This window comes from Limulus polyphemus, unplaced genomic scaffold, assembly GCF_000517525.1.
Source record: "Limulus polyphemus unplaced genomic scaffold, Limulus_polyphemus-2.1.2 Scaffold1498, whole genome shotgun sequence".
Lineage (NCBI taxonomy): Eukaryota > Metazoa > Arthropoda > Merostomata > Xiphosura > Limulidae > Limulus > Limulus polyphemus.
The window spans coordinates 219,452-246,563 of NW_013667108.1; the positions used below are offsets into that span (position 1 = coordinate 219,452).

Here is a 27,112-nt window from a genome sequence, read left to right on the forward strand (position 1 = left end):
ATATAGAAATCAAATAGTTATAAGTCACTAACATTATATGTTTTATTTTGAAGATGGGTTTTTCCACATTTTAAAAATTTTTTCTCCAAATAATTTTGTTTAATATTTCTTGTATGTGCACCATGTTTGTATGTTAAGAATTTGTATTATAAATAATAGAAAATTTAGCAGCTTTATAATGAGTGAATGTACTTTCTTATTGTTTTGATATATAACAGTTAGAATGGAGATTTTTGCTAGCTGGAGGATGCCTGACAGAAACACCCTTAGAAAATCCATCTCCTGATTGGTTAACAGATTATGTATGGCAGGAATTATGTGCTTTGTCTACTTTGCCCAGCTTTTCCAACCTAGCCACACTGTTTGGAGAATACAAAGATGGGTTTAAAGCAATATTTGACTCTCCTAATCCATATAGGTTTGTATTTTTTTTGTAACTAGATGGATGTTTAAATTTTTTTGTTTCAGTTTAATGTAATGAAAATTTAAGATCTGTTCATAAAATATTAGGGATTAACTGGTACTGAAATTAATGATAATATATTTGGTTGAGCTGCTCTTCAGCCAACCTACTTCAAATAGAAGAAACAGAGAAAGAAACAAAATTAACAATTATTTAAAGATGAAATTTTGTGAACAAATAGTTACCTCTCAGTGTTTTGACAGCAGTACCAGTGCTTCATGTTTGTGATACATCATCATGCCTAATTTTGACCCAAGGGGTGCATTTGTTTTCAAGCACTTATACTTAAACGTATATTGTGGGAATATTTATTTTGAAACCTATATGTCACATTTCATATTATTGTATAGTTAATGTGCCTAAAAAATTTTAATTCAACAACTAGTTGTTATCTCTGTGACATGATTTGATGTTCTTGTAATTGCATTTCTCTCAAGAAAGTTAACAATTTGAATTGAAATAGTAAAATTATTGTTCAGAAGTTTTCTTTGAATTCCATTACAAGACAAGACGACCTAGTGAATAATGTTTGATATATATGTAATTAAAATATAAGTAGATAGTTAATATATAATAACTAGCATATTTTTACATATTCACTATGTATTTTAAATTATTAGAGAAATATATAAACATTTTAATTACTAATATATTTATTTTTCATATACTATTATTTAAACAGTATCTGCCTTTTTGTTGACTCAATGGTAAGTTTGAGAGCTTATATAAAATGTAACTGCACATCTTAAAATTGGAACCTTCACAACACAGTTTACAGATTTAATAAAATGAGCTTTTTTTCTGTGTTTATTCTTAAGAATTGCATTGTTGCCATTAATCCAACTATCTAATTATAATAGATAGTATGGTCCATCCCTGATCATATTCACCCATGGACTACATGAGTAAAGTAGAAGAGGATAGCTGTCCATCCCTGCCATGCCTTATACTGAATAAATCGGTATGGTCTGATTTTAAAAATAGGGTTTCATGGTCACTCATTGCATAGTCTCAGATGTTGTTGTTCCTCTGGAACACATTTATTTTCCCCCCCATTTTCTTCTAGTGGAGTTTAGGAGTCCTTACCACTTTCCATTTCCAAGCCGCTGGGGTGGTGGACTGTGGAGACATCCTCCTGAATGGGTTAATGAAGTACAAATTACAAAAAATATATAGAAATGATTATAAAACCATTCAGTTGAGAGTAGGGTGGTGGTGTTCTGCTGGTGTAGATGACGTGATATCCTCCTATATGAAACAAATATAAATGGGAGTGAGCCATCAAAATTGCAGTTCACCCCTTCAATTGGGATCCTTTCCCCATGTGTATGTTGGTTCTCAGTAGCTGGGTTTAGGATTTAGAGTTGAACCAATCAACATAAATCCTCACACATGTATTACAGATGTCTATATTCCTCCTTCAATTATATTCTTGTCACTCCATCCATGTTGTGGGTCACTGTTGAGGAACTTGAAGATTATTAGGGTTCTTCCCCTTCTGCTATCCCTCAATGCTTATTATTCCAAAAATTTTAATGTACTTGAGGCAGTTCCAGTTAATTTCACTTTTGAGAGAGATGGTTTACATTGTGCAAACATCTTTTTGATACCAGATGTCGGGTTCATGGATCAATCTATAAATTTCTTATATTAAGATGTGCCCTATTCATGGATCTGAAAGTTCTTGATTCCCTCCAGCCTCATGAAATTGAGGTGAGGATGGTATGATCCTTTTTTCCACCCCCACATGGATGTCAGTTCCCAATGGCCTGGTTTTTGGATTGTAGTTGAATTATTAAAGGTATGATCCTCATCCTACCCCTGCATGGGTGTTGGTTTCCAGTGGCATGAGTTTTGGATGTAGTTGACTTGCTGTGTATGGACTGTCGTGCCATAGCCACTCTACACCTAGGACACATGCTTTTAATTTAGCCACTTTTATAATTTATGAGATAGAGTTGTATAAATATTGTATGGTTCAGATCACTATCCAACCTAAGTTCTCTCCCGTATGTGCGACATCTTTCTACGATGGGCAAATAGTATACCTGGTTCAGAAGTGGTGCAGTCCCCCACATCAGATCTTAGAATCTGACTATCTTCTCTTAGGGAGTGTCCTTCAGATCCTTTCAAAGGATTCTTCTTTCTTTCCCCCTGCACTGGTCCTTCCACCTATTCAATGTGGGATTCTATCTACTTATGTGAAAGGAGGTAATGTACCGTATCGGAAGTTATAATTTTCGTATACTGAAAATATATTTCTGATAAGTACTTACCTCCCCTCACCCTTCCTCCCCACTGAAAACCAGTGCTTCAATCTTCTGCCCAAACTCAAAGTGACAGTTCAGTAGAATTGAATAGAGGGAGTCACATGCATTCTGAGAGTTTGTTGCACTCTTATTGATCAAGGGTTGATGCATGATGATTTGCATGAGAGATGCATTGGAATCAGCCAATTCCAATGGAGGGGAAATAAAAGGCTTGTTGCATTCCCATGGCAGGAAATTCCAATCTCATAATGGCTCACTACTGGCCCACGATTCACCATTAACACCATGTTACACCTGCTGGCTCACCAGCAGGTGGAACACCACCTGTTGGCAGACTTCATCTACCAATGATACCTCCAATCTATCCTAACAATTATCAAATGGCTTCAACCAGAGTTGGGGTTAGGTTACTATGGCTGGTTAAAGCCTGGGATTTCTTTACAGATCAACCCACTCTGTCCAAAACTCACAAGTTACCAAACTATCATTACTGAGATTGATTCTCAGGAAGAGAGCATGAACAGTCATTCTGGATACACCAGGCATCAGTAACCCTCTTTCATGAATCATTGAATTAATGAGAAAGAAGTTAGAGACCTTTGTAGCATTGGCAAAACTCCAATGTACAAGAGAGGACTTCTACTAGACCTAACAACTCCCTTCATTATCCTTCAAGTTGTGGAAAATTCTATTTTCTGAAGAATGAAGTTTTTATAAAATAAGACTCAAATTTTCTTTTCTTTTTTTGCCCATTCTGTGGTTTTTAAGGCCAAGCCAATTTCCATGAGAGCAATAAGATAGATCTACATAAAAAAGGAGATTCAACCAAGATATCTATTAGAAAATAATTCTGAGTTATCTCAATTATTTAAGTGAGTTTGTGAGAAATAAATAAATTAGACACAGTTGTATCAAAATGAAATGAACAATCTGTATTCAAACACAAACATAGTTTGTGTACTTGCTTGATATGATAGATGGTCACTTTTATTGGATATAGACTATTTTCTCTCCAGACTGTCTTTGTTGAAATCTTTTTCCAGGTTGAATAAACCTCACATTACCAAGTTAAAATGGTATTGTTAGACTTGCCCATAATGAATAGCACTACTCATGTGATTGGTCATTCCAAGTTGAAAATAAGAAAGATTGTAACCTCAAGATATCACCTGACCTACCATTGGAGAAAACTACTGGCCTCATTCATACATAGTGTGCAACTTTACAGCTATTCCCACCATGGGTAGACCATATATTATGTTAAGAGTGTACATATGCCTGAATAACTGACAGATTGCAAAAAATTCTATATTAGAATAAAGTGGTAGAAAAATACACACACTTATATATGTATATATGCTTGCGTATTACATGAGTATTATATGAAGATTTGAATCAGACAGAGATTAAATTTTGTTATGCATCATACTCAGAGATAAATTACTTTCACTTAAAGCCTAGAGTAAAAGGTTTCTTTCATTTCAAGCTTACCTGTAGTATTGGGCAGTTACTTTCACTTCATTGTTAGGGTTGGAAAGCTGATTTCAGTTCAAGCTTAAAGTTTTGAGTTTACATTCTGTCAATAGCATAATGATTAGTAAATTGCTTTCAGTTCAAGCTTGATTTTTCTGTTCAAACTTATGGTTTTAAATTAGTTTTTTTTATTATTATTGGCTTCTAAATTATAGATTACTTCCAGTATTAGTTTAGAGGTCCAGAATTACTTTCAGTCCATGGCTAGGAGTATGTGGTCCCTTTCTGTGTGTGTTTAGGAATTGAAGGTTAGTTTCAGTCTGAGCCCAGTAATAGAAATGACTTATATTAAAAACTTAGGGATAAGTTACTCTAAGTCTGAACATAAGGTGGGGTGATCACTTTCAGTCAAACATTAGGGTGAGAGTTTACTTTCAGTCCAAGTTTAAGAATGATAGGTTACTTAAACCAAAGCTTAATACTTAAAGGTTTGTTTCTTTTGAATTTTCGCGTACAGAAGTACTATCTGCGCTAGCCGTCCCTAATTTAGCAGTGAAAGACTAGAGGGAAGGCAGCTAGTCATCACCACCCACTGCCAACTCTTGGGCTACTCTTTTACCAACGAATAGTGGGATTGACCATCACTTTATAATGCCCCAATGACTGAAAGGGCGAGCATGTTTGATGGGATGAGGATTCGAACCCGCGACCCTCAGATTGTGAGTCAAGCTCCCTAACCATCTGGCCATGCCGGGCCAATACTTAAAGGCTAGATGGTTTTAAATGTGGAAAATTGCTTTTGTGATAAATCCATTATATGAAAATTAAAGTTTTTTGGGAAAGCAAATCTCATATTTATAACTAGAATTCCATGACTTATTTTTTATAACAGTGAAGATCTTCCAGAACCATGGAAAAGAAGTTTGGATAGTTTTCAGAAACTACTGTTACTTAGGTGTATACGAGCAGATGCCATTACTGAAGCTATACAAGACTTCATTATCAAAAATTTGGGTCGGGAGTTTATTGAGCCTCAGGTAAGTTATTAACTATTTAAGTAATTTTGTTTAAAAATTAGAAACATTTAAAATATTTGTACCCTTTAAATCTGAGCCAGGCTCTTTTGCACAGTCATGTCCTTTTACAGTGTAAAATTCAAAATCTAATTGAACAACTTTGTTAATAAATTTATGTTTATAAACTTGGAATAAAAACATAGTTAAAAATTCAAAAATTATGTTACATAAGTTTTTAGCTCTTTGATTTCAAAAAGAAATATTTCCAACTGGTTAGAAACACAAATTATACATAATTACAAGCAAGAATATAAAACTTGAACCTTCTACCTTCTTAATTTGTTAAGTTATCTATGTGTCAAACCCACCAGAGAAGCCCTTTCCCTCTACCTCTGACTTTTGAGATTGTTTACTAATCAACTTTACATAGCTGATGGATATGTTTGTCTAACTTATATAAAAGCCAGTATGTGTCACATCACACTTGATTTCTCAAAATAGGAGGAGTAATAAAGGCCTAAATGCATTTATCCAGATAGAGTAGTTCGATTACTGTTTGCCCCTTACAATTTTAGTGACAGGAGTGCAAGAGGGCTGTGAGGGGGATGCCATGAAACCTTATAAGTGTAGTGAGTGTTGGTATAATAAGCCTAAAGTAAATTTGTAGTGTGGGATCATCTAACCTAGAGCCAAGTGCATAAAATTTATCATGAAAGTAAAAATATTGATTCAATTTTAAACTTCAATCATTTCTAAATTAAGATATTTTCTGATATGTCACCAATGTTTTTAATAAAAAAACAAACCTCTTTAATCAATGGAGATTCTAAATTAAGAAATCAACAAATATTTTTCCAGTGTTGTTTATACATTTCATTTTATACTTTCAGCACATAGACTAACAACAATATTAGGTTATACTTTTTTTATTAAGTGACATGACACAAAAGATATTGTTGTAACCTAGTGTTATCAAACTGCACTTGCTTTTCTATATATTAGGAGTTGTTAATCTAACTGATTTTTAGGAATAATTATTCTCTGAATATGCCATGTTGGCTCACAAAGGAATTTACCAATTTTTGACTGCACTTTTCTGATTCTTTGTTGGTCAAGCTTGATTTCGCAAAATTTATTTACTTCAGTTAGCTATGAAATGTGAGGTTAGGGTATATTATGGGGTGGGAGTGGTAGTACTTGCCCTGTCATTTTTGACGGGTTATTTGCCAGTAACTAATATAAAGGTAGGTTCTTCTCTACATAAGTTTTATAGGTCATTATTTAGTTTTTCACTATAAACCATAAGCAGAATTGTTTGGTTTGTGGTAATCATATTTTACTCCTTTCAATGCTTAAAGAATTTTTTAAACCTATTTATATCTTACTTGAAAAGCTGGATAAATTATAGTGATTTTAAGATTCTGTTTTAGTGGCTGATGTATTTTTTTATTCAAAAATGCGTATCTGAAATGCACATGATTTTTTTTGAACACCCAAATTTGTGGGACTTAAACTTTTACTTGAGTGCAAATGAGTATGAAGTAAGTACAATACTTTTTTTGTGATATTATTTATTTTTAATATATTTTTAACAAATGTCACTAAAATGTAAATATTAGAAACTACTCAGCTTAGCCTGACAGAATTTCTGTAAAATAAAATGTCTAAAACTTCATAAACATGTATATAACTTGACATACTGAAATCATATGTTATTTACATTAGCTATACGGTAAGTAGCTAATGTGCTCCCACTGTCATTTATTGCATTTGATGTGAGAATATCTGCAAAGCACAGTAATAAAACCATAAAATTAAAAGAAAACAAATGTGAAAAAGTTGGGAGATGAAACTTTTAAGATTACCAACTTGATACTTTCTGACAAATACTGCAGTCATTGCAGTGTAAAAAATGGTATTACATTTTGTTAAATGTTTTTCAACTTAGTATTTTCATGATGTTATAAAAACATGTAGGTTCAAGTAGTCTTCATAGAAATGAATAAAAACCCTATAACCCGAGTACTTTCGAAAGGTCGACCTTTCTTCTTCAGGGGAATTCCAGTTTGAAAGCACTCAAGTTATAGGGTTATAAGTTATATGGAAAGGGATATTTTTATTCATACTATGAAAATCACCTTTCAATCAGACTAACTCTAAAGGTTTTGGAAACTAACTGACAAATTTTTAGTAAGAATACTTTCCAACAGACTTGTAATTTTTATTAAAGCATGCCAAATTTTAGGAAATACATGTAATATATTTAAAGTTGAACTAAACATTAGTATGTATAGCACCTTAGATACTGGGTTAATGAATCTGACTGAGCTCATAAACAGATGGTTAATAACTTGTTAATAAGTTTAATGTAAATTAATATAATGAGTGTAGCCTAGTAAGGAAATTGAATGTAATGCTTGTCATAGACCTTATTAAACATACTAACTGTTGATGTATTTTAAGTAAGTTCGAAATTCATCAAAATAACCTAAAGTTTCTGAATCTGATTAATATTTTATAGTTTAGTTTAAAAGTGTTTTTGCTCTTTGCTTCACAAGTCTACATGAAAAATAACCATTGTTTTTTGGGTTTTTTTTCATGGGGCTCAACAATTTTGTGTCTTCAGTTGTCCTTCAGTCAAAGAAATAGAGAATGAGGTTTTTGGGAACATTCTAATATGGATATAATCCATATATAACAATATTTTTATTTGTTTTTGGAAGAGTATTTTTTTAAAAAGAATAGATCATAAAGACATTTTAAAAGAAAACTGATAGATTGTTATCAGAATAACATATTAATTCAATAAACATTTTTTGTACAAATTTGATATATTTTAAAAAATGCTAAACAATATTGTTATTCAGTAATTAACCAGATCATTTTCTTCTCAGACTACAGATTTAAGCCAAGTGTTTCAAGATTCATCTCCATCTACTCCTCTGATATTTATCCTATCACAAGGTACTGATCCAGCTGCTAGTCTTCACAAGTTTGCTGCAGAGAAGTTTATTAAGAAACTCAGCTCCATCTCTCTTGGACAGGGCCAGGTAAAAATAATATTTTTCTAGAGGTAAAAAATCGCTGTGCATATCATCCATCTGCATCTCACTTATCATGCTCAGACCCACTGAAAATATGGGGTGGACAGGGATATTTCCCACACTCTACTGGTCACCAGAGGCCCATAAGAGCAGCAAAAAAAAAGTATATGAAATTCAAAACAAAACGTTTAAGTAAATATTAATCACGCTTTTAATCACTTATGCACGTACATGGCCTTATTATTATTTGGAGGTGGGGCACATACCAATTCTTCCTTGGGGCCCATAATAGCTCTCGGTAGCCCTGATCACGCTGTTTATTAAAAAATAAATTTGAGCATTGTATCTTCAGTTGAAAGTCAGGTAGCAGTGTTTCGTGGTTTGTTTCTCTTATTTTATTCCAGCTTTGATAATTATTGACTATATTTTCCAATTATGTTCATTGCCATGGCTCAAATGTAAAATATCATACAGTAATAAGTGATTGTCTAGCTCTGCCTGACTTTTTGAATTGTATTTCATATTAATGAACTATGCAAATTTATTCATAGTTATCTTAATTTCCTATTTTTACATTGAAATGTTTTTTTTATGAAATTATGTATATATAGTTTTTAAAATAGTTAAAGCAAATATTTTTGTTCAATATGTATATTGAGTATTTAGATTAAGAAAGTATTTTCACATCTCACCTTCTAAGAGGATTCATATGTGGTAATTTGAAAATTCAAAATCTTAATTAAACAACGTTTTGTGGTATTTTGTGTGTTTGAAATCATTTTAATATTTTGTGTCATTATCTCTCATATGTGTAGATGAGAACTTCTGATTTTTAGGATTTTCATTTTTTTTCATTACATTCACTGTTCTGTTTGCACTCTAAGAAATTCATGTGGTACTTTTTTTTTTTTCAGAGAAATAATTTTATCAATTGGTATACTACAATGTGGTTTCCAGCTTTTAAACAACACTTCTAACAATCAATTTGTTGTTTTAGTCAAAAAATGCAATACTGAAATGTATTAAACCAAGTGAATTTTAACCAAATGCTAATAACTGAATAGTATCTATTAAAATGAGATAAGGAGTTCATAAACATATTCCATTATGATTGCAAGTGGCATTTGAATATAATAGATTACTCTATTTTTTACAGGGACCCAGAGCTGAGGCTTTATTCCAAAATGCATCAGAAAAAGGGTATTGGGTATTCTTCCAGAACTGCCATCTTGCTCCAAGCTGGATGCCAACTCTTGAGAGACTTATAGAACACATAGACCAAAATAAAGTTAATATTCAAAGATATAATCTAAATATATAATCAAAACTCAAATTTGCTAAGGACCATTTTCCAAGATTACTATAATAGTTTTCTAGTAACCAATTGATATTTCTACTTTCCATTTCCTGTTTTTAGAATACAGTTTGTACTCACATTTCCATAGTATGGAAATGAATGATGCTAAAAATGGGATATTTTAAGTATGTGGACAAGCTTTTAAATTGATCAGAAAACAAATAATAAAGAAGGTTTTGTCAATAGCTGGTATTGGTTTTCAAACAAGACCCAAAACTCGAGCGCTTTTGAATAGTTCACTATTCTTCTTCAGGAGAATAAAGGTTTATGTTTAATGAGTGTAATGAAATATATATAGGCACAGATGTTCAATATGTGTTAGTCTTGAGAACTGGCCAATCATAACCTAGAGCTGTTGTTGTCAGGTTTAGTTTGTGCCAAAGAGGTGTGTACAGTACATAAAAGACTTAAGTGTGATAATAGTTATAAAGATAAAATAAAATAATGGCAAAAGGTGGTGGGAAATAGGGAAAATGATAATGTGAAAAATTTATAGAAATTAATACCAATAGTATATTATATTACCAGAAATTAAAGCATGAATAATACTAATAATGTAAAGTAACTTTAATTATGAATTTATTTTTGAAAATCTTTTCAGAGGCATACAAAGGTCAACACTCCTGGGATCGAGATTAATGCCATTTCACGTTACAGTATTTAATAGTGCTATCCCCTAAGCTTGATTAATTTCCTTCTTTCTGTAACATGTAAAATTTGTCTCTATACCCATCAGTTTAATGTCTTAAAGAGAATGTCCAGGCATATTAAAGTGTTTTGTGACTGGAAGATCTTTGTTTGTTTTGATTGTTGATTTGTGGATATTAAAACGTTCCTGTATAGTTGTTTTAGTTTGACCTACATATTGGAAGTTGCATTTTCAGCATTGGATTAAGTAAATAACGTTTTTTTAGAGCAGGTTATGGGTTTAGTGATTTTAAACTGCTTTTGGTTGTCTTTATTGGAAAATTTGTTCATTTCTTGCATTGGTCTCATTTTAAAACCATTACAACTGTTGTATGTGATCCTGTGTGTTAACTTCTTAATCAGAATTTATATTCCACTCATGGACCCTGGTTTACTGAAGGTAATTTACCTTTTCTTTCACCATACATTGCCATTTTTGGAGATTCTGTTATTAAATTCCTCCATCATCACCTTTCTTACAATAACGACCAACATTTTTGAATTAAATCAATTAGTGGAGCCACCATACTTGACCTTTTAGACACTGTAACTATACTGTCACAGTCTGTAAATAACTTAATTCTTCACTTTGGAATTAACAACCTAAAACAACATAGAACGATAGCTCATGACTGTTTTAATGACCTACAAACCTTACTAGTACATATTTTGATTCAACATGCTGATCTTCATATTTGTTTCTTTTGCATCATCTACCATGATGTTAATAGATATACTGATTTATCTCTAAGACGACAGACCTGTACTACTGATTCTTTAAACCAGAAAATTGACAAATTTAATGCCCTTGCACATGACCTCTGCCAACATAACTCATGCTTATCCTTCCTTTACAACACCAACTTTAAACTTGAAAATAGGACACATTTCTCAGCAAAAGATGGTTTACACCTTTTCTTCAAAGGAATTGATTCCATATCCTGTAATTTATGATTCTTTATCGCTAACTATATTCTCCCTTGCCTACAAACAACCACTGAACAATCCAAACTAAATCCACCAAATACTCCTTGTCGTACCTCTGTATGCCACACATCCAATACAATTCCAAAACCCATTTCTATCACTGCTTCTCCTGAAATTAGATGTGTCCATTCTTCTAAATGTCACACTTATGCAGAAGCTATGGCTTCCACTTCTGTTTCTAAAAACTTCTTCCTAAGCTCTAAATCTGATACACAACCCAAGAATCTTGCCCATTCACAAACTCTGATACTTCCGTAGGTCACACTTCAACACTTACAAAACCCTTTTCTGCCATTACTTCCCTTTCTCCTAAATGCAGTAGTTACAGAGATTTTAAAGCTTCCACTTTTATTCCTAGCAACTGTCTAGTAACCCATTATTTTGACAACCTTCCAAATTCCACAACTTCTGAGGCTTTTTTTCTTCCATATGCAGAATCTTCTACAACCTTTGAAGGAAAACATCACCCTTCACCCAACAATCTTTCACAAAGCCCTAAACCTGATGACTTTCTAAACCTAACAGACCCTGAACCTTCTCCCTGTCACAAAGCAAAACCATGTATTAGCCTTGAAATAAGCTCTTCCTTCAACACAGCTGCCCAAGTGCAGTCTGTTCTAAACTCTAGCAAGACTTTTAAACTACTCAGAAAACTGAATGAAAAATGACTGAGGTACGTGCACCATGCTGATGTGCTAGGACAGCATTTACAGAATCAAACTATACCTAAATCCCTTAATTTGAATCCACCAGTTACCATAGGAGCCAATGACAAACTGTTTTGTTTGCAATGGCAGAAAATCCTTCATCCCACCTCACTTACACAAGAATTTTGCAAATCCACAGTAGACAATCTGAGAACACAATTTTTCCTACTGAACAACAGAAACTTGATGCATTTATTAACAAAACAAAGAAGACTTTTGAAAATCATGATAAAGTCCAATAAAAAACACATCTTGATCTTTCACATAAGGATAAAGGTTTCTCCAATCCAAACCATAATATTTGTTCACAACAAAATACTAACTTTAAACAAACTCATACTAATACCATCTGTGAGCCGATGATTAATAACTCCAACAATGTAAATATGTACATTGAGCTGTCTCCTTAAATAGATTCTGTTAGGTAGTCAAGAAATTAATGTCGCTTTTTTTTAGATGAAAAAAACCTAAACAGCTTATATATCAAAACAAAACATTTATTAAATGAAATAGTCTCCATTCTTATTGATGATGCTTTTCCAGGTTGTTAATGCCCTGATTAAAGAAATCACTTGGCTTTGAAGGAAAAAAAACTTGTCGATGTCCTCTTTAACACCTTCCACATTTGCATATGTTAACCCATTATAATGGAGTTGAAGTGAATAAAAAAGATGGTAATCTGATGGTGCCATATCTGGAGAATATGGTGGATGGGGGAAAACTTCCTTACCCAACTCAATAATCTTGTATTGTGTCAAACATGCCACATGTGAATGTGCATTGTCATGAAGAAAAAAGAAGAACACCTTTCTGATTGACAAGTGAAGGGCATTTTTGATGAAGGACTTTATTTAAACATTCCAATTGCTGACTATAGATCTCTCCATTGACAGATCACTGTGGATTGAGGAGTTTGAAATGAATTACTCCTTCGATGTCCCACCAAATGCAGAGCATCACTTTCTGCGGATGGTGTTTAGATATTGGGGTCAGAAGTAGTTTTTTTCTAGAATTGACCCATTCTTTTTGGCATTTAATATTCACATAGAGAATCCAATTCTGTCCAAAAATGGTTCACACGCATTACGTGCCAGAAGAGACGAAGCAACATTCACACGTTGGAAACAGTGATCATCGGAGAGTTCGTGAGGCACCCAAACACCTTCTTTCCCATATTCCTTAGATGTTTACATATTGTTTCATGAGAGACATGCAATTTCAGGACCATTTAATGAGTGTGTTGCCTTGGGTTAGACTCAACAAGCATCTTTGGAGCATCATTATCAATTCCAACATGTTGGCCCTTTCCATCACAGTTTTGAAGGCTAAAGTCACCTGAACGAAATTTGCTGAACTATCATTGACACTTACGACCATTCAAAACATTTTCATGAACTTCTTTGGTATTCTTTGTGGCTACAGAGGCATTGTTTCTCTTCTTGTATTCAAACAGCATTACATGCTGAATATGTGTCCAATCGTGTGCCATCATTATAAGGGATTAAAGTAATTAAGCTTTACACATTATATAGGCTACTCTAATGTGACATTTAGGTGGTTCGTTTAACTATTATGTGTGACATACGTTTTTTTGGGGGGGGGTAATGAAAGTATTCCAAAACACGACATTAATTTCTTGACGACCTAATACTTCTGACTCTACTAAATTACTCACTTTTGCATCCGATCAACCCAAACTCAAGAACACTTCCAATGTCATCAATCTGTCCGCTCAAACACTAACTGAAACTCAACACAAATTTCTCAATAAAGGTCTTAATTTTTTTCATACCAATAAAAACATAGGTAGCCTTGAAGTCATTTCCAACCTACAAGAATTTACACATAGATTAAGACTTCAAGAATTTTTTCACAATCAAACTACTGAAAGAAGTGATTTCAACTGACAGTTTAAAGAAAACTTATGGTTATCCCCAGCCAACAGGGAATCACATCTAGAGAATTTTATTACTGCAGTTGAAAATGAAGTAATTCAAGCTATGAATTCAGTCTCAAAAATATGAAACAATCTCTCTTATAGTGAACATATTGCTCTAATTTTACTGAAACATGAAAAGAAAATTATTATTATACCAGCTGATAAGGGCGATGTCATTGTCATTCAAGATAAGTCTGACTACATCAACAAGGCTTACCAACAACTTTATGACACAAACCACTATAAAATGTAGATTTGGACCCCACACCACAATTTGTTCAAATTATTGAAGATATGCTGTGTAGCTTACAGAAAAACCAACATATCAATCGTGAATCGTTACAGTTCTTTTCACCTAAACACCCAGTTCCAGATTGCTTTTACACATTATTAGAAGTACACAAACTCAACAATTTGGTATGCCTACTGGAAACTTATCTGCTTACGTTGATCACCACATCAAAGATATCACCTCACTTTTGACATCGTACATTAAAGTCACGACAAATTTTCTAAACGTGATCTCTAACATTAATATCAACAGAAAACTTCCTCCTCTCTACACAAACAATCCCCATGATGAAGGCCTAATAGCCCTAGAATCTTCTCTGCTAAAACTAGCCAAACCCAACACCCAAATTATTACAGACTTAGCTGAACTAGTACTTACACAATGGTTTTGAATTTAATAATTCAAACAAAAAGCACAGCTATGGACACCAAGATGACACCAAATTATGCCAACATTTTTATGAGAGACTTAGAGACGAGACTATTGGAAAGTTGCACAGACAATAAACCAATGTTTTGGAGATGCTACATTGATAAAAAAATTTTTAATTTGGGTAGAAGATGAAGGTTCATTACTGTCCTTTATAGACATGCTAACTCCTTCCACAATTCTATTAAATTTACTCTTGATTACTCCACGACTCAAATAAGTTTCTTAGATGTAAACCTAACATTAAAGGATGGTGTTCTACATACTGATTTGAATCAAAGAACAATGGATATACTACTATACTTACATACTCAAAGCTGTCACCTTCTACACACCAAATTCAATATCACATTCAATCAAGTGTTTAGATTAAAGAAGATGTGCTCTGACGGTAAGAACTATGACCATCACATTAATTCTTTGAAACAGGCTATGACTGAAAGAGGTTATAAACAAAACATTATCACTCAACAGCTTGACACAATTACCACCTTGAAACAATTACCTAAAACAAATTATTCTCATGTTCCAATGGTTATTACCTATTGCCCAAAACTAAAAACCTACCCTCAGTACTAAAAAAATACATTTACCTCCTTCAACTTAATGATTGACTAAAATCCATTTTCACAGAAGTTCCTGTCATTTATTTCAGAAAAAATAAAATTTGCATTCACACTTAGTTCATGCTGAAGTCAACTTTAAGTCGACACCAGGTGGAAGTCATCTTTGCAATAGCAAGTGATGCCAAACCTATAAGTTCATGCAGTTTAAGATCACTGAACCTGTAACCTGCTCTACAAAAAAGTTATTTATTTAATCTAATGCTGAAAATGCAACTTCCAATATGTAGGTCAAACTAAAACAACTATACAGGAACGTTTTAATATCCACAAATCAGCAATCAAAACAAACAAAGATCTTCTGGTCACAAAACACTTTAATATGCCTGGACATTCTCTTTAAGACATTAAACTGATGGGTATAGAGACAAATTTTACATGTTACAGAAAGAAGGAAATTAAAGAAGCTTAGGGGATAGCACTATTAAATACTGTAACGTGAAATGGCATTAATCTCGATCCCAGGAGTGTTGACCTTTGTATGCCTCTGAAAAGATTTTCAAAAATAAATTCATAATTAAAGTTACTTTACATTATTAGTATTATTCATGCTTTAATTTTTCTATATCGGTATTATTTCCTATATATTGTGTCACATTATCATTTTCCCTATTTCCCATCACCTTTTGCCATTATTTTATTTTATCTTTATAACTATTATCACACATAAGTCTTTTATGTACTGTACACACCTCTTTGGCACAAACTAAACCTGACACCAACAATTCTAGGTTATGAATGGTTAGTTCTCAAGACTAACTATATTAAACATCACCCTTTATTCTCCTGAAGAAGAATAGTGAACTATTCGAAAGTGCTTGAGTTTTGGGTCTCGTTTGAAAACCATTACAACTTTTGTATGTGATCCTGTGTGCTAACATCATCAGAATTATCAATAGCTAGTATATCCTTAAGAAGCATTGATCACTGCCTGAAATCAACTTCTCATGTGAGCCTCTGGATATTAATCTGTGGTTGGCTGTCCCATCCTCTTATAGATATATTTCTTAGCTCACAGAATCATTGGCACTAGTATACAGCTTTGACTAGTCCAAGCCAATTTGGTCTTGAGCTCAATCTCAATAATTTTGATGTGAAGTTAGGCCAATAAGACCCTAATACATGCTTTTCATGACCACAAACTAACTACCTTGTGTCCATTATGAACAGTTTAGTATGATACAAGAACTCAGTATTTTGAGTTGTCTAAATATATGTATTAGCATATACTGAAATAAAATATGTTTATTCTATGCAATTAGTATGCAAGTTTGTTACAATACAACTATGCTCTCTGGGAAAAATATAATTAATGTTTAGTTTATTGTATAAGTATAAAATCTGTAGAAACTCCTACTGGTGTAAATTAAAATTTCAACCTAAAACAACTGAGCAACTAACTAATAAGCATGTTACAAAGTCATGTTTTAGTACAGAATGAAGCTTGAAAACTTTTCTGTAAAAATGTACATAGAATAAATTATTATTATTATCTTAGGTGCACCGTGACTTTCGTGTCTGGTTGACTAGCATGCCTAGCTCCAAATTTCCAGTTTCTATCTTGCAAAATGGATCCAAGATGACTGTGGAACCTCCCCAAGGAATTAAAGCTAATTTGTTAAGAATATATGGTGGTTTGACCAGTAACTTCTTAGAATCTTGTGGATCAAAGGTGAAGTAGTCTGTCATTAGTATTGCCTCTTATTCCTCATTTAGAAGCATATACTTATTTCTTGTTACTGGTATCCTTGTCAGTTGTTTTACTTCTTGAAACCTGAAAGCTGTTTTAATGAATTTTCTTTCCTTCTAAAATCAGTTGCAAAAAAATCCATTTGTATATTAAATTCTTTAGTGTTTCATGAATTATTTATTGATCCTTTTTTGTGCAGACTTCACAGTTCAAACCACTTTTACTTTCTCTCTGCTTATTCCATGCCATCACTTTGGAAAGAAGAAAGTTTGGTTCTCTTGGTTTCAATATACCTTATGAATTTATGGATGGAGACCTCCAAATGTGTATTAGCCAGTTACAAATGTTTCTACTTGAATATGATGATGTTCCATATAAGGTTTGCTAAATTTTGAATAAATATATGTCTTCAATATATAGAAATATTGTGTATTAATTCTAGTTTGAATTTCTAAAGTATATCTTACATTCAAATTTACTTGAAAAATTAAAAGTGTAGCTCAGAGGTAAAAGGATAATAAACTACTTTACTTGCAGTGCTGTCACTGTTAAGTTTTATTTGTTACTGAGAAGAATTTAAGCTCTCGGCATGTTAATGTGTTGTTTATTTTATTATTTTTTGTATGAAGTTTACTGCAAGATACAGAAAAAGCTATGTTGAGTTTAACAAAAAAAAAGAAAAATAATTATTTATAGTTTTACCCTTTAAAGGAATTTTGTGATAAAAGTAGAGGAATTTGTAATTTTTTAAATAAAGTACTCATTTTAAACAACATTGTTACTTTACAGGATGCATACACTGAACACATACTATAAGTGTATATGTGTTTTTTGTCTAAGCAAGATGTGTTAGATGACTGTATCAATTCAGTAGTAGTAAAATATCTTATATCAGATAGCCCATTGTATGTATTTTGAGTGTCATAGAATTTATATATGTTTATTCACTACCTCAAAAAATTTTCTTGAAGCCAAAAAGAAAGGCAGAGCTCTTCTCTTCTAAAGAAAAACCTCAAAGCTAAGTTTGGTTCCAAAGGAGAACATAAACAAAAACATTTTTCATTTGCCACTCCACACATTTAACATGAAAAATTAAATCTATAATATCAAAATGTCAGTTGAAACTTAAAACTAAAATTTGCCATTGAATTTTAAAAAATTCTGTATTCATATCCAAAGTAACTATCATTTCAGAATGAAAAAATTGTAGAAAAACTTAACTTAAACAACTGATACTGTACAGATAAGAAACTTAAAGTTTTGGTAATCTTTTAAGTTTGCATAATTCTAACTTCTTGCTGTTTGTAAACAAAGTCATATATATTTAGATAGATAATATATATATATATATATGTATTTATTTATTTAGAGAAAAGTGTATGTATCTTATACGTGTTTTTTGTATTTTGGGTAGATTGAGTGTAAATAAGCATATTTTGCTTTGAAAATGTAAGTTGAATCTTTTTACAAAAGAAGTTGTAATACTTTGATATCTTTGTTGTCCCTTTCAGGTATTGGTATATTAATGTTTTTTTTTAGGTTCTTAGTTACACTGCTGGTGAAATCAATTATGGTGGAAGAGTCACTGATGATTGGGATCGACGATGTATTGCAAATATATTAGCTCATTTCTATACTCCTGAAGTCTTAGCACCAAATCACAAATATTCAGAATCAGGAATTTTTCATCCATTAAGTCCAGAGGCAGAACATAAGGTATTCATCTTTGTTGACAAAATGGTGTTTATATTTGTAAGAAGATTACAAAAATTAGTGAAGGTGTACCGCCAATTCAGTAATGAGTTATAAGAGTTCTGCTTTTGAAATTTAATCAATTTGATAATGTATATCATTAAATATTGCCTTCTGTAACATAGAATCTGAAGATATTTTTGTTCAGATAATTTTTTAAAACTTCTAATCTATTTTTTTGTATTTAGTTTCAAGTTGGAAAGATGCTTCTGACCTTGATAGCTGTAAGCATAGACTTAGGGTCTTTAACATGCACTGTAAATCTGATTTGAGGAGTATGTAGCTATGTATATGTTCATATGTGGGTGTTATGATTGATGATTACCTAAACTAGCATGGGGGATGGGGTTTGCTGGTCTTTCAGTGACTTGAGTAGATAGAGATATTATGTATTTAGCTTGCTGGTGTTGGATTGAACAGGTTGTAAATGAAATGGCATTCTGAGAACTAATACAGAGTTAAAAGATTGTAATTCAACTCTAAGCAAAGCCAGCCAGAATTTTCAGATTTGCTTTTATATTTGTGCAGTAAGCATATCTCTAAGAAATCCCCAACAGGATAGACAATTAACTTAAAATGCGAATTATGCAAATTAGTCTTTGTTTTAGATTTCTGTCATCGCATGCATTGTTGCAGTTTCATTTCATCCTTGTTGTAAGCATTAAAGTGTTTTTATTTGTTAAAAGTTCTGTGTATTCTTTTCTTTTGTAATTAAGTGAGTCTGCTAAACACATATTTTCATGTTTCATGTTATTGTTGTTTAATAGCTCACCATTTGGTCTCAAGTGTTACTTTACCAAACCACATTACTATTTGCACGTACTTTTAAAGACACAAAAAATTCTTACTTGTAAAATTGCATACTCAGATACTTTGAATATCATGCACTTGTGATGTTTTATAGAAATGTATTACAGAGGGGTGTTCATGATTTATGGTAAAAATACAAGATTCAGTGCTTAGGCTTTACAGCCCCTTTTTCCACCAATTACATTGTAGTTTTTAATGGACTATTGCTCTGCAGCACAATTCCAATTGCAGGAGGCTTTTGCACAATATAATGATGTCAAAATTTCCTTCTAACTTTTTTATATGCTTCCCAAATCTAACAACTGTGTGCAGACAATAGCCTCCAAAAGCCTGTTTGAATTCCCAAAATCATAGAAATCCATGGGGAATGTCTATATGATATTACATGAATTCGTTTTTTGTACTTACATCTAGAAGATGAATTGGCTTGTTGACTTAAACATGTGGCTAGATGCTTTGTGTCAATGAATTCATACATTCAGTTCAAACAAGTTGATATTTTCTTGTATTATAGTTGTGTCAGCAAATTAGCTATGATATTATGCAGAGTTCACTTGGGCATTTTCCTTAACTTTCTGTATGTTTATCTTGCTTTAATTGGAAGTTAGTACTAATTGTTACTATATGTATAACCTGTAAGTGACATAAATATTTTAGAAAAACTTTTGTGACATTATGCCACTTTTAAATCCTGTATCATTGGCAGGATAATGAGAAATTGCTGTACCTTTTGCAGGCTCTTAAATAGATATGTTGTTCATCCAATATGTCATATGTGAGGTTCTACTCATATAGTTGGTCTTTTATATGACTATGTGCTATGGGAAAAGCTTGCAAACGTGGCTTCTGTGTCACTTTGTTAGACTTCAATCCATATGAAATACATATCTTACTTAAAGTTCCACAGAAGACCCCTGTTACAAACTGTAATGGACTGCTGTGTTCTTGGGCCATTTCTAATGATAAGTTGTTTAGCTTTCCTCACTATCTCCAATGAGGCATCCTGTTTTTTCCTGCTGGAATCATCTACTTCGTTGCTTTTTTGATATGGTTTAACACTAGATATTTCTTTCTTTGAAATACTGTAATTTCATATCTTTCATGCTTTTATAATCAAATATTAGAAGAACTTCACAGAAGAAAGTCCTGTAATGTAACTCTTAGAGAAGGTGGTCAATTTTAAGCACTATCTATACTTCAAATTACCACATTTCAACTGATTTGTAAGAAAAGAGACCATGAGGAATAGTCAGAGGCAAGGTGATTGAATATGCAAATTATTCGCATATAATGTGAAAACCCATCTGTAATACTGAGTATATGTTACCTATACTCTGCTTTATATGAAACACACACATTGAATATGTGAACTAACTTTAGGTAAATGTTTATTTATAGAAATTGTATAAGGTTCCAAATATAATAGTAAACATTCTGTCATATAAATAACTTAATGTTAAAATATTTTTTCTTCAGGATTTCATAGAATATATCCGCTCTCTTCCAATAAACGATAGCCCAGAAATTTTTGGCTTGCATGATAATGCCAACATCACTTATGCAAGGAATGAATCTTTTAGGCTGTTGAACACACTTTTGGTATTACAGCCTAAAAGTTCTTCTGCTGGTGGTATTTCAATGGAAAAGGTGGGTTAAGACACATTTATAAATAACGGTTGTACTTTTTTCAGGAACTTTATATAATGCTTTGAGATGAACTCTTGCTGGGCTCATGCAATGAACAGAATATCTATATATATAAAGTATAGTATGAGATAACTTTGAGATATTTAGACCTATAAATTTTAAGTATTTAGAGTTTCTATGAATGTATTTAAAGAACTAATGAAACTCTACATATGTATTTAATAATACATTTTGCACTTTATTTTTTTCTAAATTATTATCAAACTGTTAAGGTACATCCATTTTAATTTTTTATGATGAATACAAATTTTTGTAACATAAATGTTTTTGAAATTTGTGATGTTGCTATGTGTTGAAAAATAACTTGGTAAACATTACACAGAAAGAAAGAAATATGTGGGTTGGTGGAGCACTAAATGTTGCATTAAGTATAATACTTTAGTAAACCTTGTGAACAGCAGTAAGACATAATGTATTTTATTCCTTTTCTGTATTTTCTGTCCTAATATCTTTATGACATTAATTTTATTTACTTATGATTTATTGCAAACAACTAGTTTATGAGCACCTCAATAAGCTCTGCTATAAGATTCTTAAATAACTGATTACATGTGTTTTAATAAAGTTAATTGGTTTGAATTGGTTAAACATGTACTCATTCCAATATAAAAAATACATTGTAGGATTTGTGTTTACAGCTGCAGATTTAGTTCGTTTTTGATGTCTCTATTGCTTATCAAATGTTCTTCATTGTATTAAACACTGAGAAATTCTGAACACTATGTTTAATACCTGCTGTAATAAAATTCAATAATTAGTTTCAGAAAAATTGCTAAGAACAATTCCAGATGTATTTATTTATATTTGTATGTATTATTTTATTTTTGGATACACTTTTGAGTTTGTATCTAAAATTTAAAATCCAGAAGGAAATAGATGAGTTAGAACAATTTTGTAATGATGTTTAAAAATGAAGCTTAATAAAAACCAAAATTATTGTTTGTAGGAGGGGTGATATTAATTGGCGTTACAAGTTTGTAATGATTACATTGGGGTTAAGGCTGTTCTAAAACCTGTGGGACGAGCATTGAAGGTATATTCAAATATTAAGGGTTTATGTTATAAGTTGAAAAATTTTCTACTTACAGAGTTTGTTTTGTTATTACAATGTATTCAATTGTATTATAGGTAGTAGAATCATCAGCAGTTGGCATTTTGAAACAAGTTCCTCAGCCTCTGCCTTTGCAACCTATCATTGAAAAGTATCCAGATAAGCATGAGGAGTCAATGAATACTGTTCTAGTACAGGAAGTTTCAAGGTAAGTTGGTAGAAAGTTTCTCAAATTCTTATCATAATATGTTCAGGAGGGATTAGAAATAAATAAATAAATAAATAGTAATTATTACAATGGTTCTTATTATGAATGGTGTATTCAAATCTATCACATAAATGTTGGTATTATATTTATTAATTCTATTTTTGAAATTTTATACCTATTTATTTTATTTCTGTTTGGTTTGGTTTGAATTTCACACAGAGTTACACAAGGGCTATCTGTGCTAGTTGTCTCTAATTTAACAGTGATAGACTAGAGGGAAGGCAGCTAGTCAACATCACCCACTACCAAATCTAGGACTACTCTTTCACCAATGAATAGTGGGATTGACCATCAGATTATAATGTGACAGAGATTCAAACCCATGACCTGCAGATTACAAGTCAAGCACCCTAACCACCAGACCATGCCATGCCTATTTTATTTCACAAAAAATGATGTACATATTAATTTAAATTTAAAACAGAAACTTAAAATTAGAGTCTGAATTATGCTGAATCAGTGTAATAACTTGTGTAAAAAAGGGGGTGGGTGTTCTCTCACTTTCAAATATCATATTATTTGATTAATATTGTTTTCAATTCTATAAGTATATATCATATGCTGTCATTTTTTTTCAAGATTGAAAGCCATAGCATATTATCACTGCATTGTGAAGTTTGCCTTGCACAATACACCTGTTATATGTTAACCTGACATGACTTACACCACTAGAAACTGGGTTTTGATACCTGTGGTGGGTAGAGTACAGATAGCCCTTTGTGTGGCTTTGTGCTTAGCTACAAACAATAACCTGATATATAATTTGAATTTTCTAATGCAAAATAAATCTAGAGTTCAATTCATACAAGCCATTTTTTAAGTATTAAAAAATTACTACTGTTATAGTCTAGATACTTTAGAATTCTAATTATTTTAAACTAAAATAGTTGGATTTCACTAGACTCCTCAAATAATTTGTACAAAGTCATAGAAATAGCTGCTACTGTATGTAATATGTATGTGTTTTTGTAAAGGTATAACCAGCTTCTTATGGTCATCCACAGTAGTTTGAAAGCTCTCCTTAAGGCTGTAAAAGGCTTAATAGTAATGTCTGAACAGTTGGAGGATGTATCAAACAGTTTGTTCAACAATATAGTTCCTAAACTCTGGGCTGAAAAGGTACAACACTATGTTTCTCTATTTTATGATAAACAGTAGGTTTAAAGATATGTCTTTGTTTTCAACTATTCAGCATGAGTATGATAACACTAATAGGAGGTTGATTACATTATATTAAAAGTATTTTGAACATACAAATCAATAAGTCACGTGCGAAACATAGCTAATATGAAGTCATGATAGAACAGCCTATATGATAACTAGATGTTTTACATTGTTTGGCATTTTAGGTTGTGTGATGCTACCGAAATTTATCACATTTTGAAGGGTATGTAACAACACTTTCCAACACAAAATATTGATGCACTCTTATCATAATGAAGTATTCAGGTCATCAGAGATTTCAAATTTCCAAGATTGGGATATTCCTTGTACTTAATGGCATTGTAAAGCAAAAGAATATAGATCAACTTGGGGGTACCAGGCCCATCAAGAAACAGTCCTACAGTGAGTTATACTCCAGCCATAGTAAGCAAAGTGCAGCATCTTTTAACAGGTGAGAATCCACAAATACAAAGATCAGTGGCATTTGTTGTACACACCAGTGTACAACCTACCCATGAAGGATCTCTGTCTAGAAACGAAATTAACAGGGTATGGGCTCACCAAGATATAGCTTTCAGTTATATCTGCCATTCAACTATGATATACCTAAAGCAGCTGAAGAATGAAACATATATTCACACAATTCCATATAAAGACATGCTGATCAAGTCAGTGGAAACAACACCAATAGATTTTCTTGTGATTGTACTGTTGAACAGGTGCTAAGAAACCATCATCCTTATAAACTATGTGGATTATAGAAAGCATAGAAGGAGGAGTGGTGTGGTTTGGACATAACAGCCTTACAACAGAGCCTTTTGCAGTGAAAACTGCTACAGGGCTATTTTCGAGATGCACAGTTGTTAGATAGTGAATGAAAAGATGGGTAACATGGGCTGTAATGATGTAGTGAGGCTTCAAAATTCTTTTAATGTAATGTACTAAACTTCTGTAAATGCAGCTGATGAGTATAATTTGTAATGAATCTGGTTAAGTTGTTACATGTGAAAGTTATCTGTAGTAAAGGTGAATGAAAAATGTATCATATTTATAATATGTACTGTCTTATCAACATCATTTAGACATTTTTATTTTACATTAAGAATACCTAACTTTTACATTTCACATAATTTTAAGTATGTATTTTTTTGTGTTTACTAAAATTATAAATACTAAATCAATTGTTAAAGGCTCGGAATAATGGACTATTAAACAATTTTAAATGCTATATAATGTTCAATGTTGTATGCTTTCCTTTGAAAGATGAATAAATAAGAGAAAAGCTATTTTAAATACCGTGATTATTTCAAAAAACAAATAAAAGTAGTTACAACTCTTTGGTTAATATTATGAATTAGTTAACATTATAAGATCATCTAATTATGCAAGTAATGAGCTTTGCACATTACAGTTGTAGAAAATTAAATTTAATGATAGGCAAGTCTAAATCATGTAGTTTTGTTAGGTTTCTTCAACATAAGTATGCTGTGTTAGGTAATTCATGATTACTGAAACCACAGTGTGGAACCTTTTCATGATGTATGAGCAGTAAATATAGGAAACTGAGTAACTGTAAAAGTTTCTGAGCTTAGGATATAGGTTCTCATACTGAAGTAAATTTGAAAAATTAAATAACATTTTATTTTGTCAACTGCTAGTCTGAAGGTAGATCCAGTTATATAAATGTTGTTGCAACAATACATTTGTATATGTGTCCCTGCAGGATAGAAAGTACTTGTCAAACAGCTGTAATGACATTACAAGTATTCAAGTACTTTGATGTCTGCCAGATATGTTTTAAAAAGTACCTGCAAAACTAGTAAGTGCACTGTAGAGTTAAATTTCAAACTCACTACAGTAAAGAAAAGAACAAGTGAACAAAATTTTTATTCACAAAATTTGTATAAGTCTTATCACTTACTGACTGGCTTGGAATGTACTACAGTAAAGAAAAGAACAAGTAAACAAAATTCTTATTCACAAAACTTGTATAAGTCTTAACACTTACTGACAGGCTTGAAATGTTTTTGTAACTTTAATTAGGTGCTGTAGTTTAGAGGAGGTTTTTGTAAAACATGTTTATACAGAACAAAAACAAGGATAATTCTGAATTACATTCAAATTCAGACAAAAGTGTTAAAGTGCATGTAGCAGAATCCAACACTGCAAATGTCACCAACTATTACACTTATTATTTATAGGGAATATTAACCCCTAATTCATATCAAGTTATACAAATATCTGAGCAACCCCTGATTATGAGTTTCTAGCTGTTAACATATGCAAGATTTACCTGAGTAAAAGGATTAGGACATTTTATGACCTTTTGACATTCAGGTAACAAGAATGTTAGATCTAGATGTACTAGCGACTTAATCTAGGAGCTGTAATCTAGCACCACTAATTAATATTAAATATAGCCTTTGAGCCTCTAGGCTTATATTATGTTATGATTACACCCTTCTCCACAGTGTGTGTAATTTTCATTCAAGCAATTTTAGACTTGTCTCCTGTAGTGTTCGTGTAGTTAAACCTATCGAGTTTTTAAATGTGATTTAGCAACTGCCAGTAATTTATGTGGTGCTCATAAGCATGATTTACCAGCATATACACTCATCTGCATTTATTTTCTTACTGTTGGGTCACATTAATTAACATGAGTATGGGTTGGTCTAAATAATGGCAGTTAAAGTGAACCAGGTCCAGATGTGCCTAACTAGTCATGAGTTGCAACTATAATTGTATATTTAAATATACTTTGTGGTTAGGAACTTAGGAAAGTATAATGCTTCCTTTCCTAGTGTAGTCAGTATTTATTAATTTATTCTTTTAGCCCATTACGTTGAAAAAAGAAAGTGGGGCACAGGGACGCAAAAGACGTGCACAATTTGCAGCTTCGATGTTGGAGTCAAGCAAATTGATGAGAGCTTTCTTTGCTTGAAGTGATGACACCAGTAAGCCAGCATCCGTTCCTTTGGATGGAAGCAAAGTGGTCAAAGTGCAAGATTGTAAACATGCTATTTCATTTAAAAAAGTAAAAATGAAGAAACTGTTCTCTGCCCTGTTGAAAGCTACAATATTAATAAACAAGAGGATCCCACTTTGTCAGAAACAAATCCACAGAGTAGTGTTGCTAAGCTAATAGAGCTAATAAATATTTTAACAGACAGGGATATTGGAGTTATTAAGTTTGATACAACAGGCTCAGCAGTTGTAACACATGCACATCGCACAGAGATTGTTGAAGTTGGAGCACATGAATTTCGTCATAAAGAAGGCCCATTTGATGCCAAAGATGCGCGTTCTATGACTGCATTTTGGTTCAAACAATGCCTTCGGAATGGACAAGAGGTCAATCATTCCTAGTTGGTGTATTCACTTCT

At 32.2% G+C, this 27,112-nt stretch overlaps 1 protein-coding gene across 1 annotated transcript in view; it reads left to right on the forward strand.

Moving 5' to 3' along the window:
* LOC106463845 (dynein heavy chain 1, axonemal-like) overlaps positions 1-27,112 on the forward strand; it is a 233,622-nt gene that overhangs the window by 195,213 nt on the left and 11,297 nt on the right. Inside the window, 10 exon segments of the mRNA XM_022391464.1 lie at positions 219-418; positions 5,099-5,243; positions 8,117-8,272; positions 9,423-9,554; positions 16,786-16,959; positions 17,177-17,356; positions 18,517-18,693; positions 21,016-21,186; positions 22,375-22,505; positions 23,540-23,684. Of these exon segments, the coding sequence (XP_022247172.1) occupies positions 219-418; positions 5,099-5,243; positions 8,117-8,272; positions 9,423-9,554; positions 16,786-16,959; positions 17,177-17,356; positions 18,517-18,693; positions 21,016-21,186; positions 22,375-22,505; positions 23,540-23,684 (1,611 nt within the window).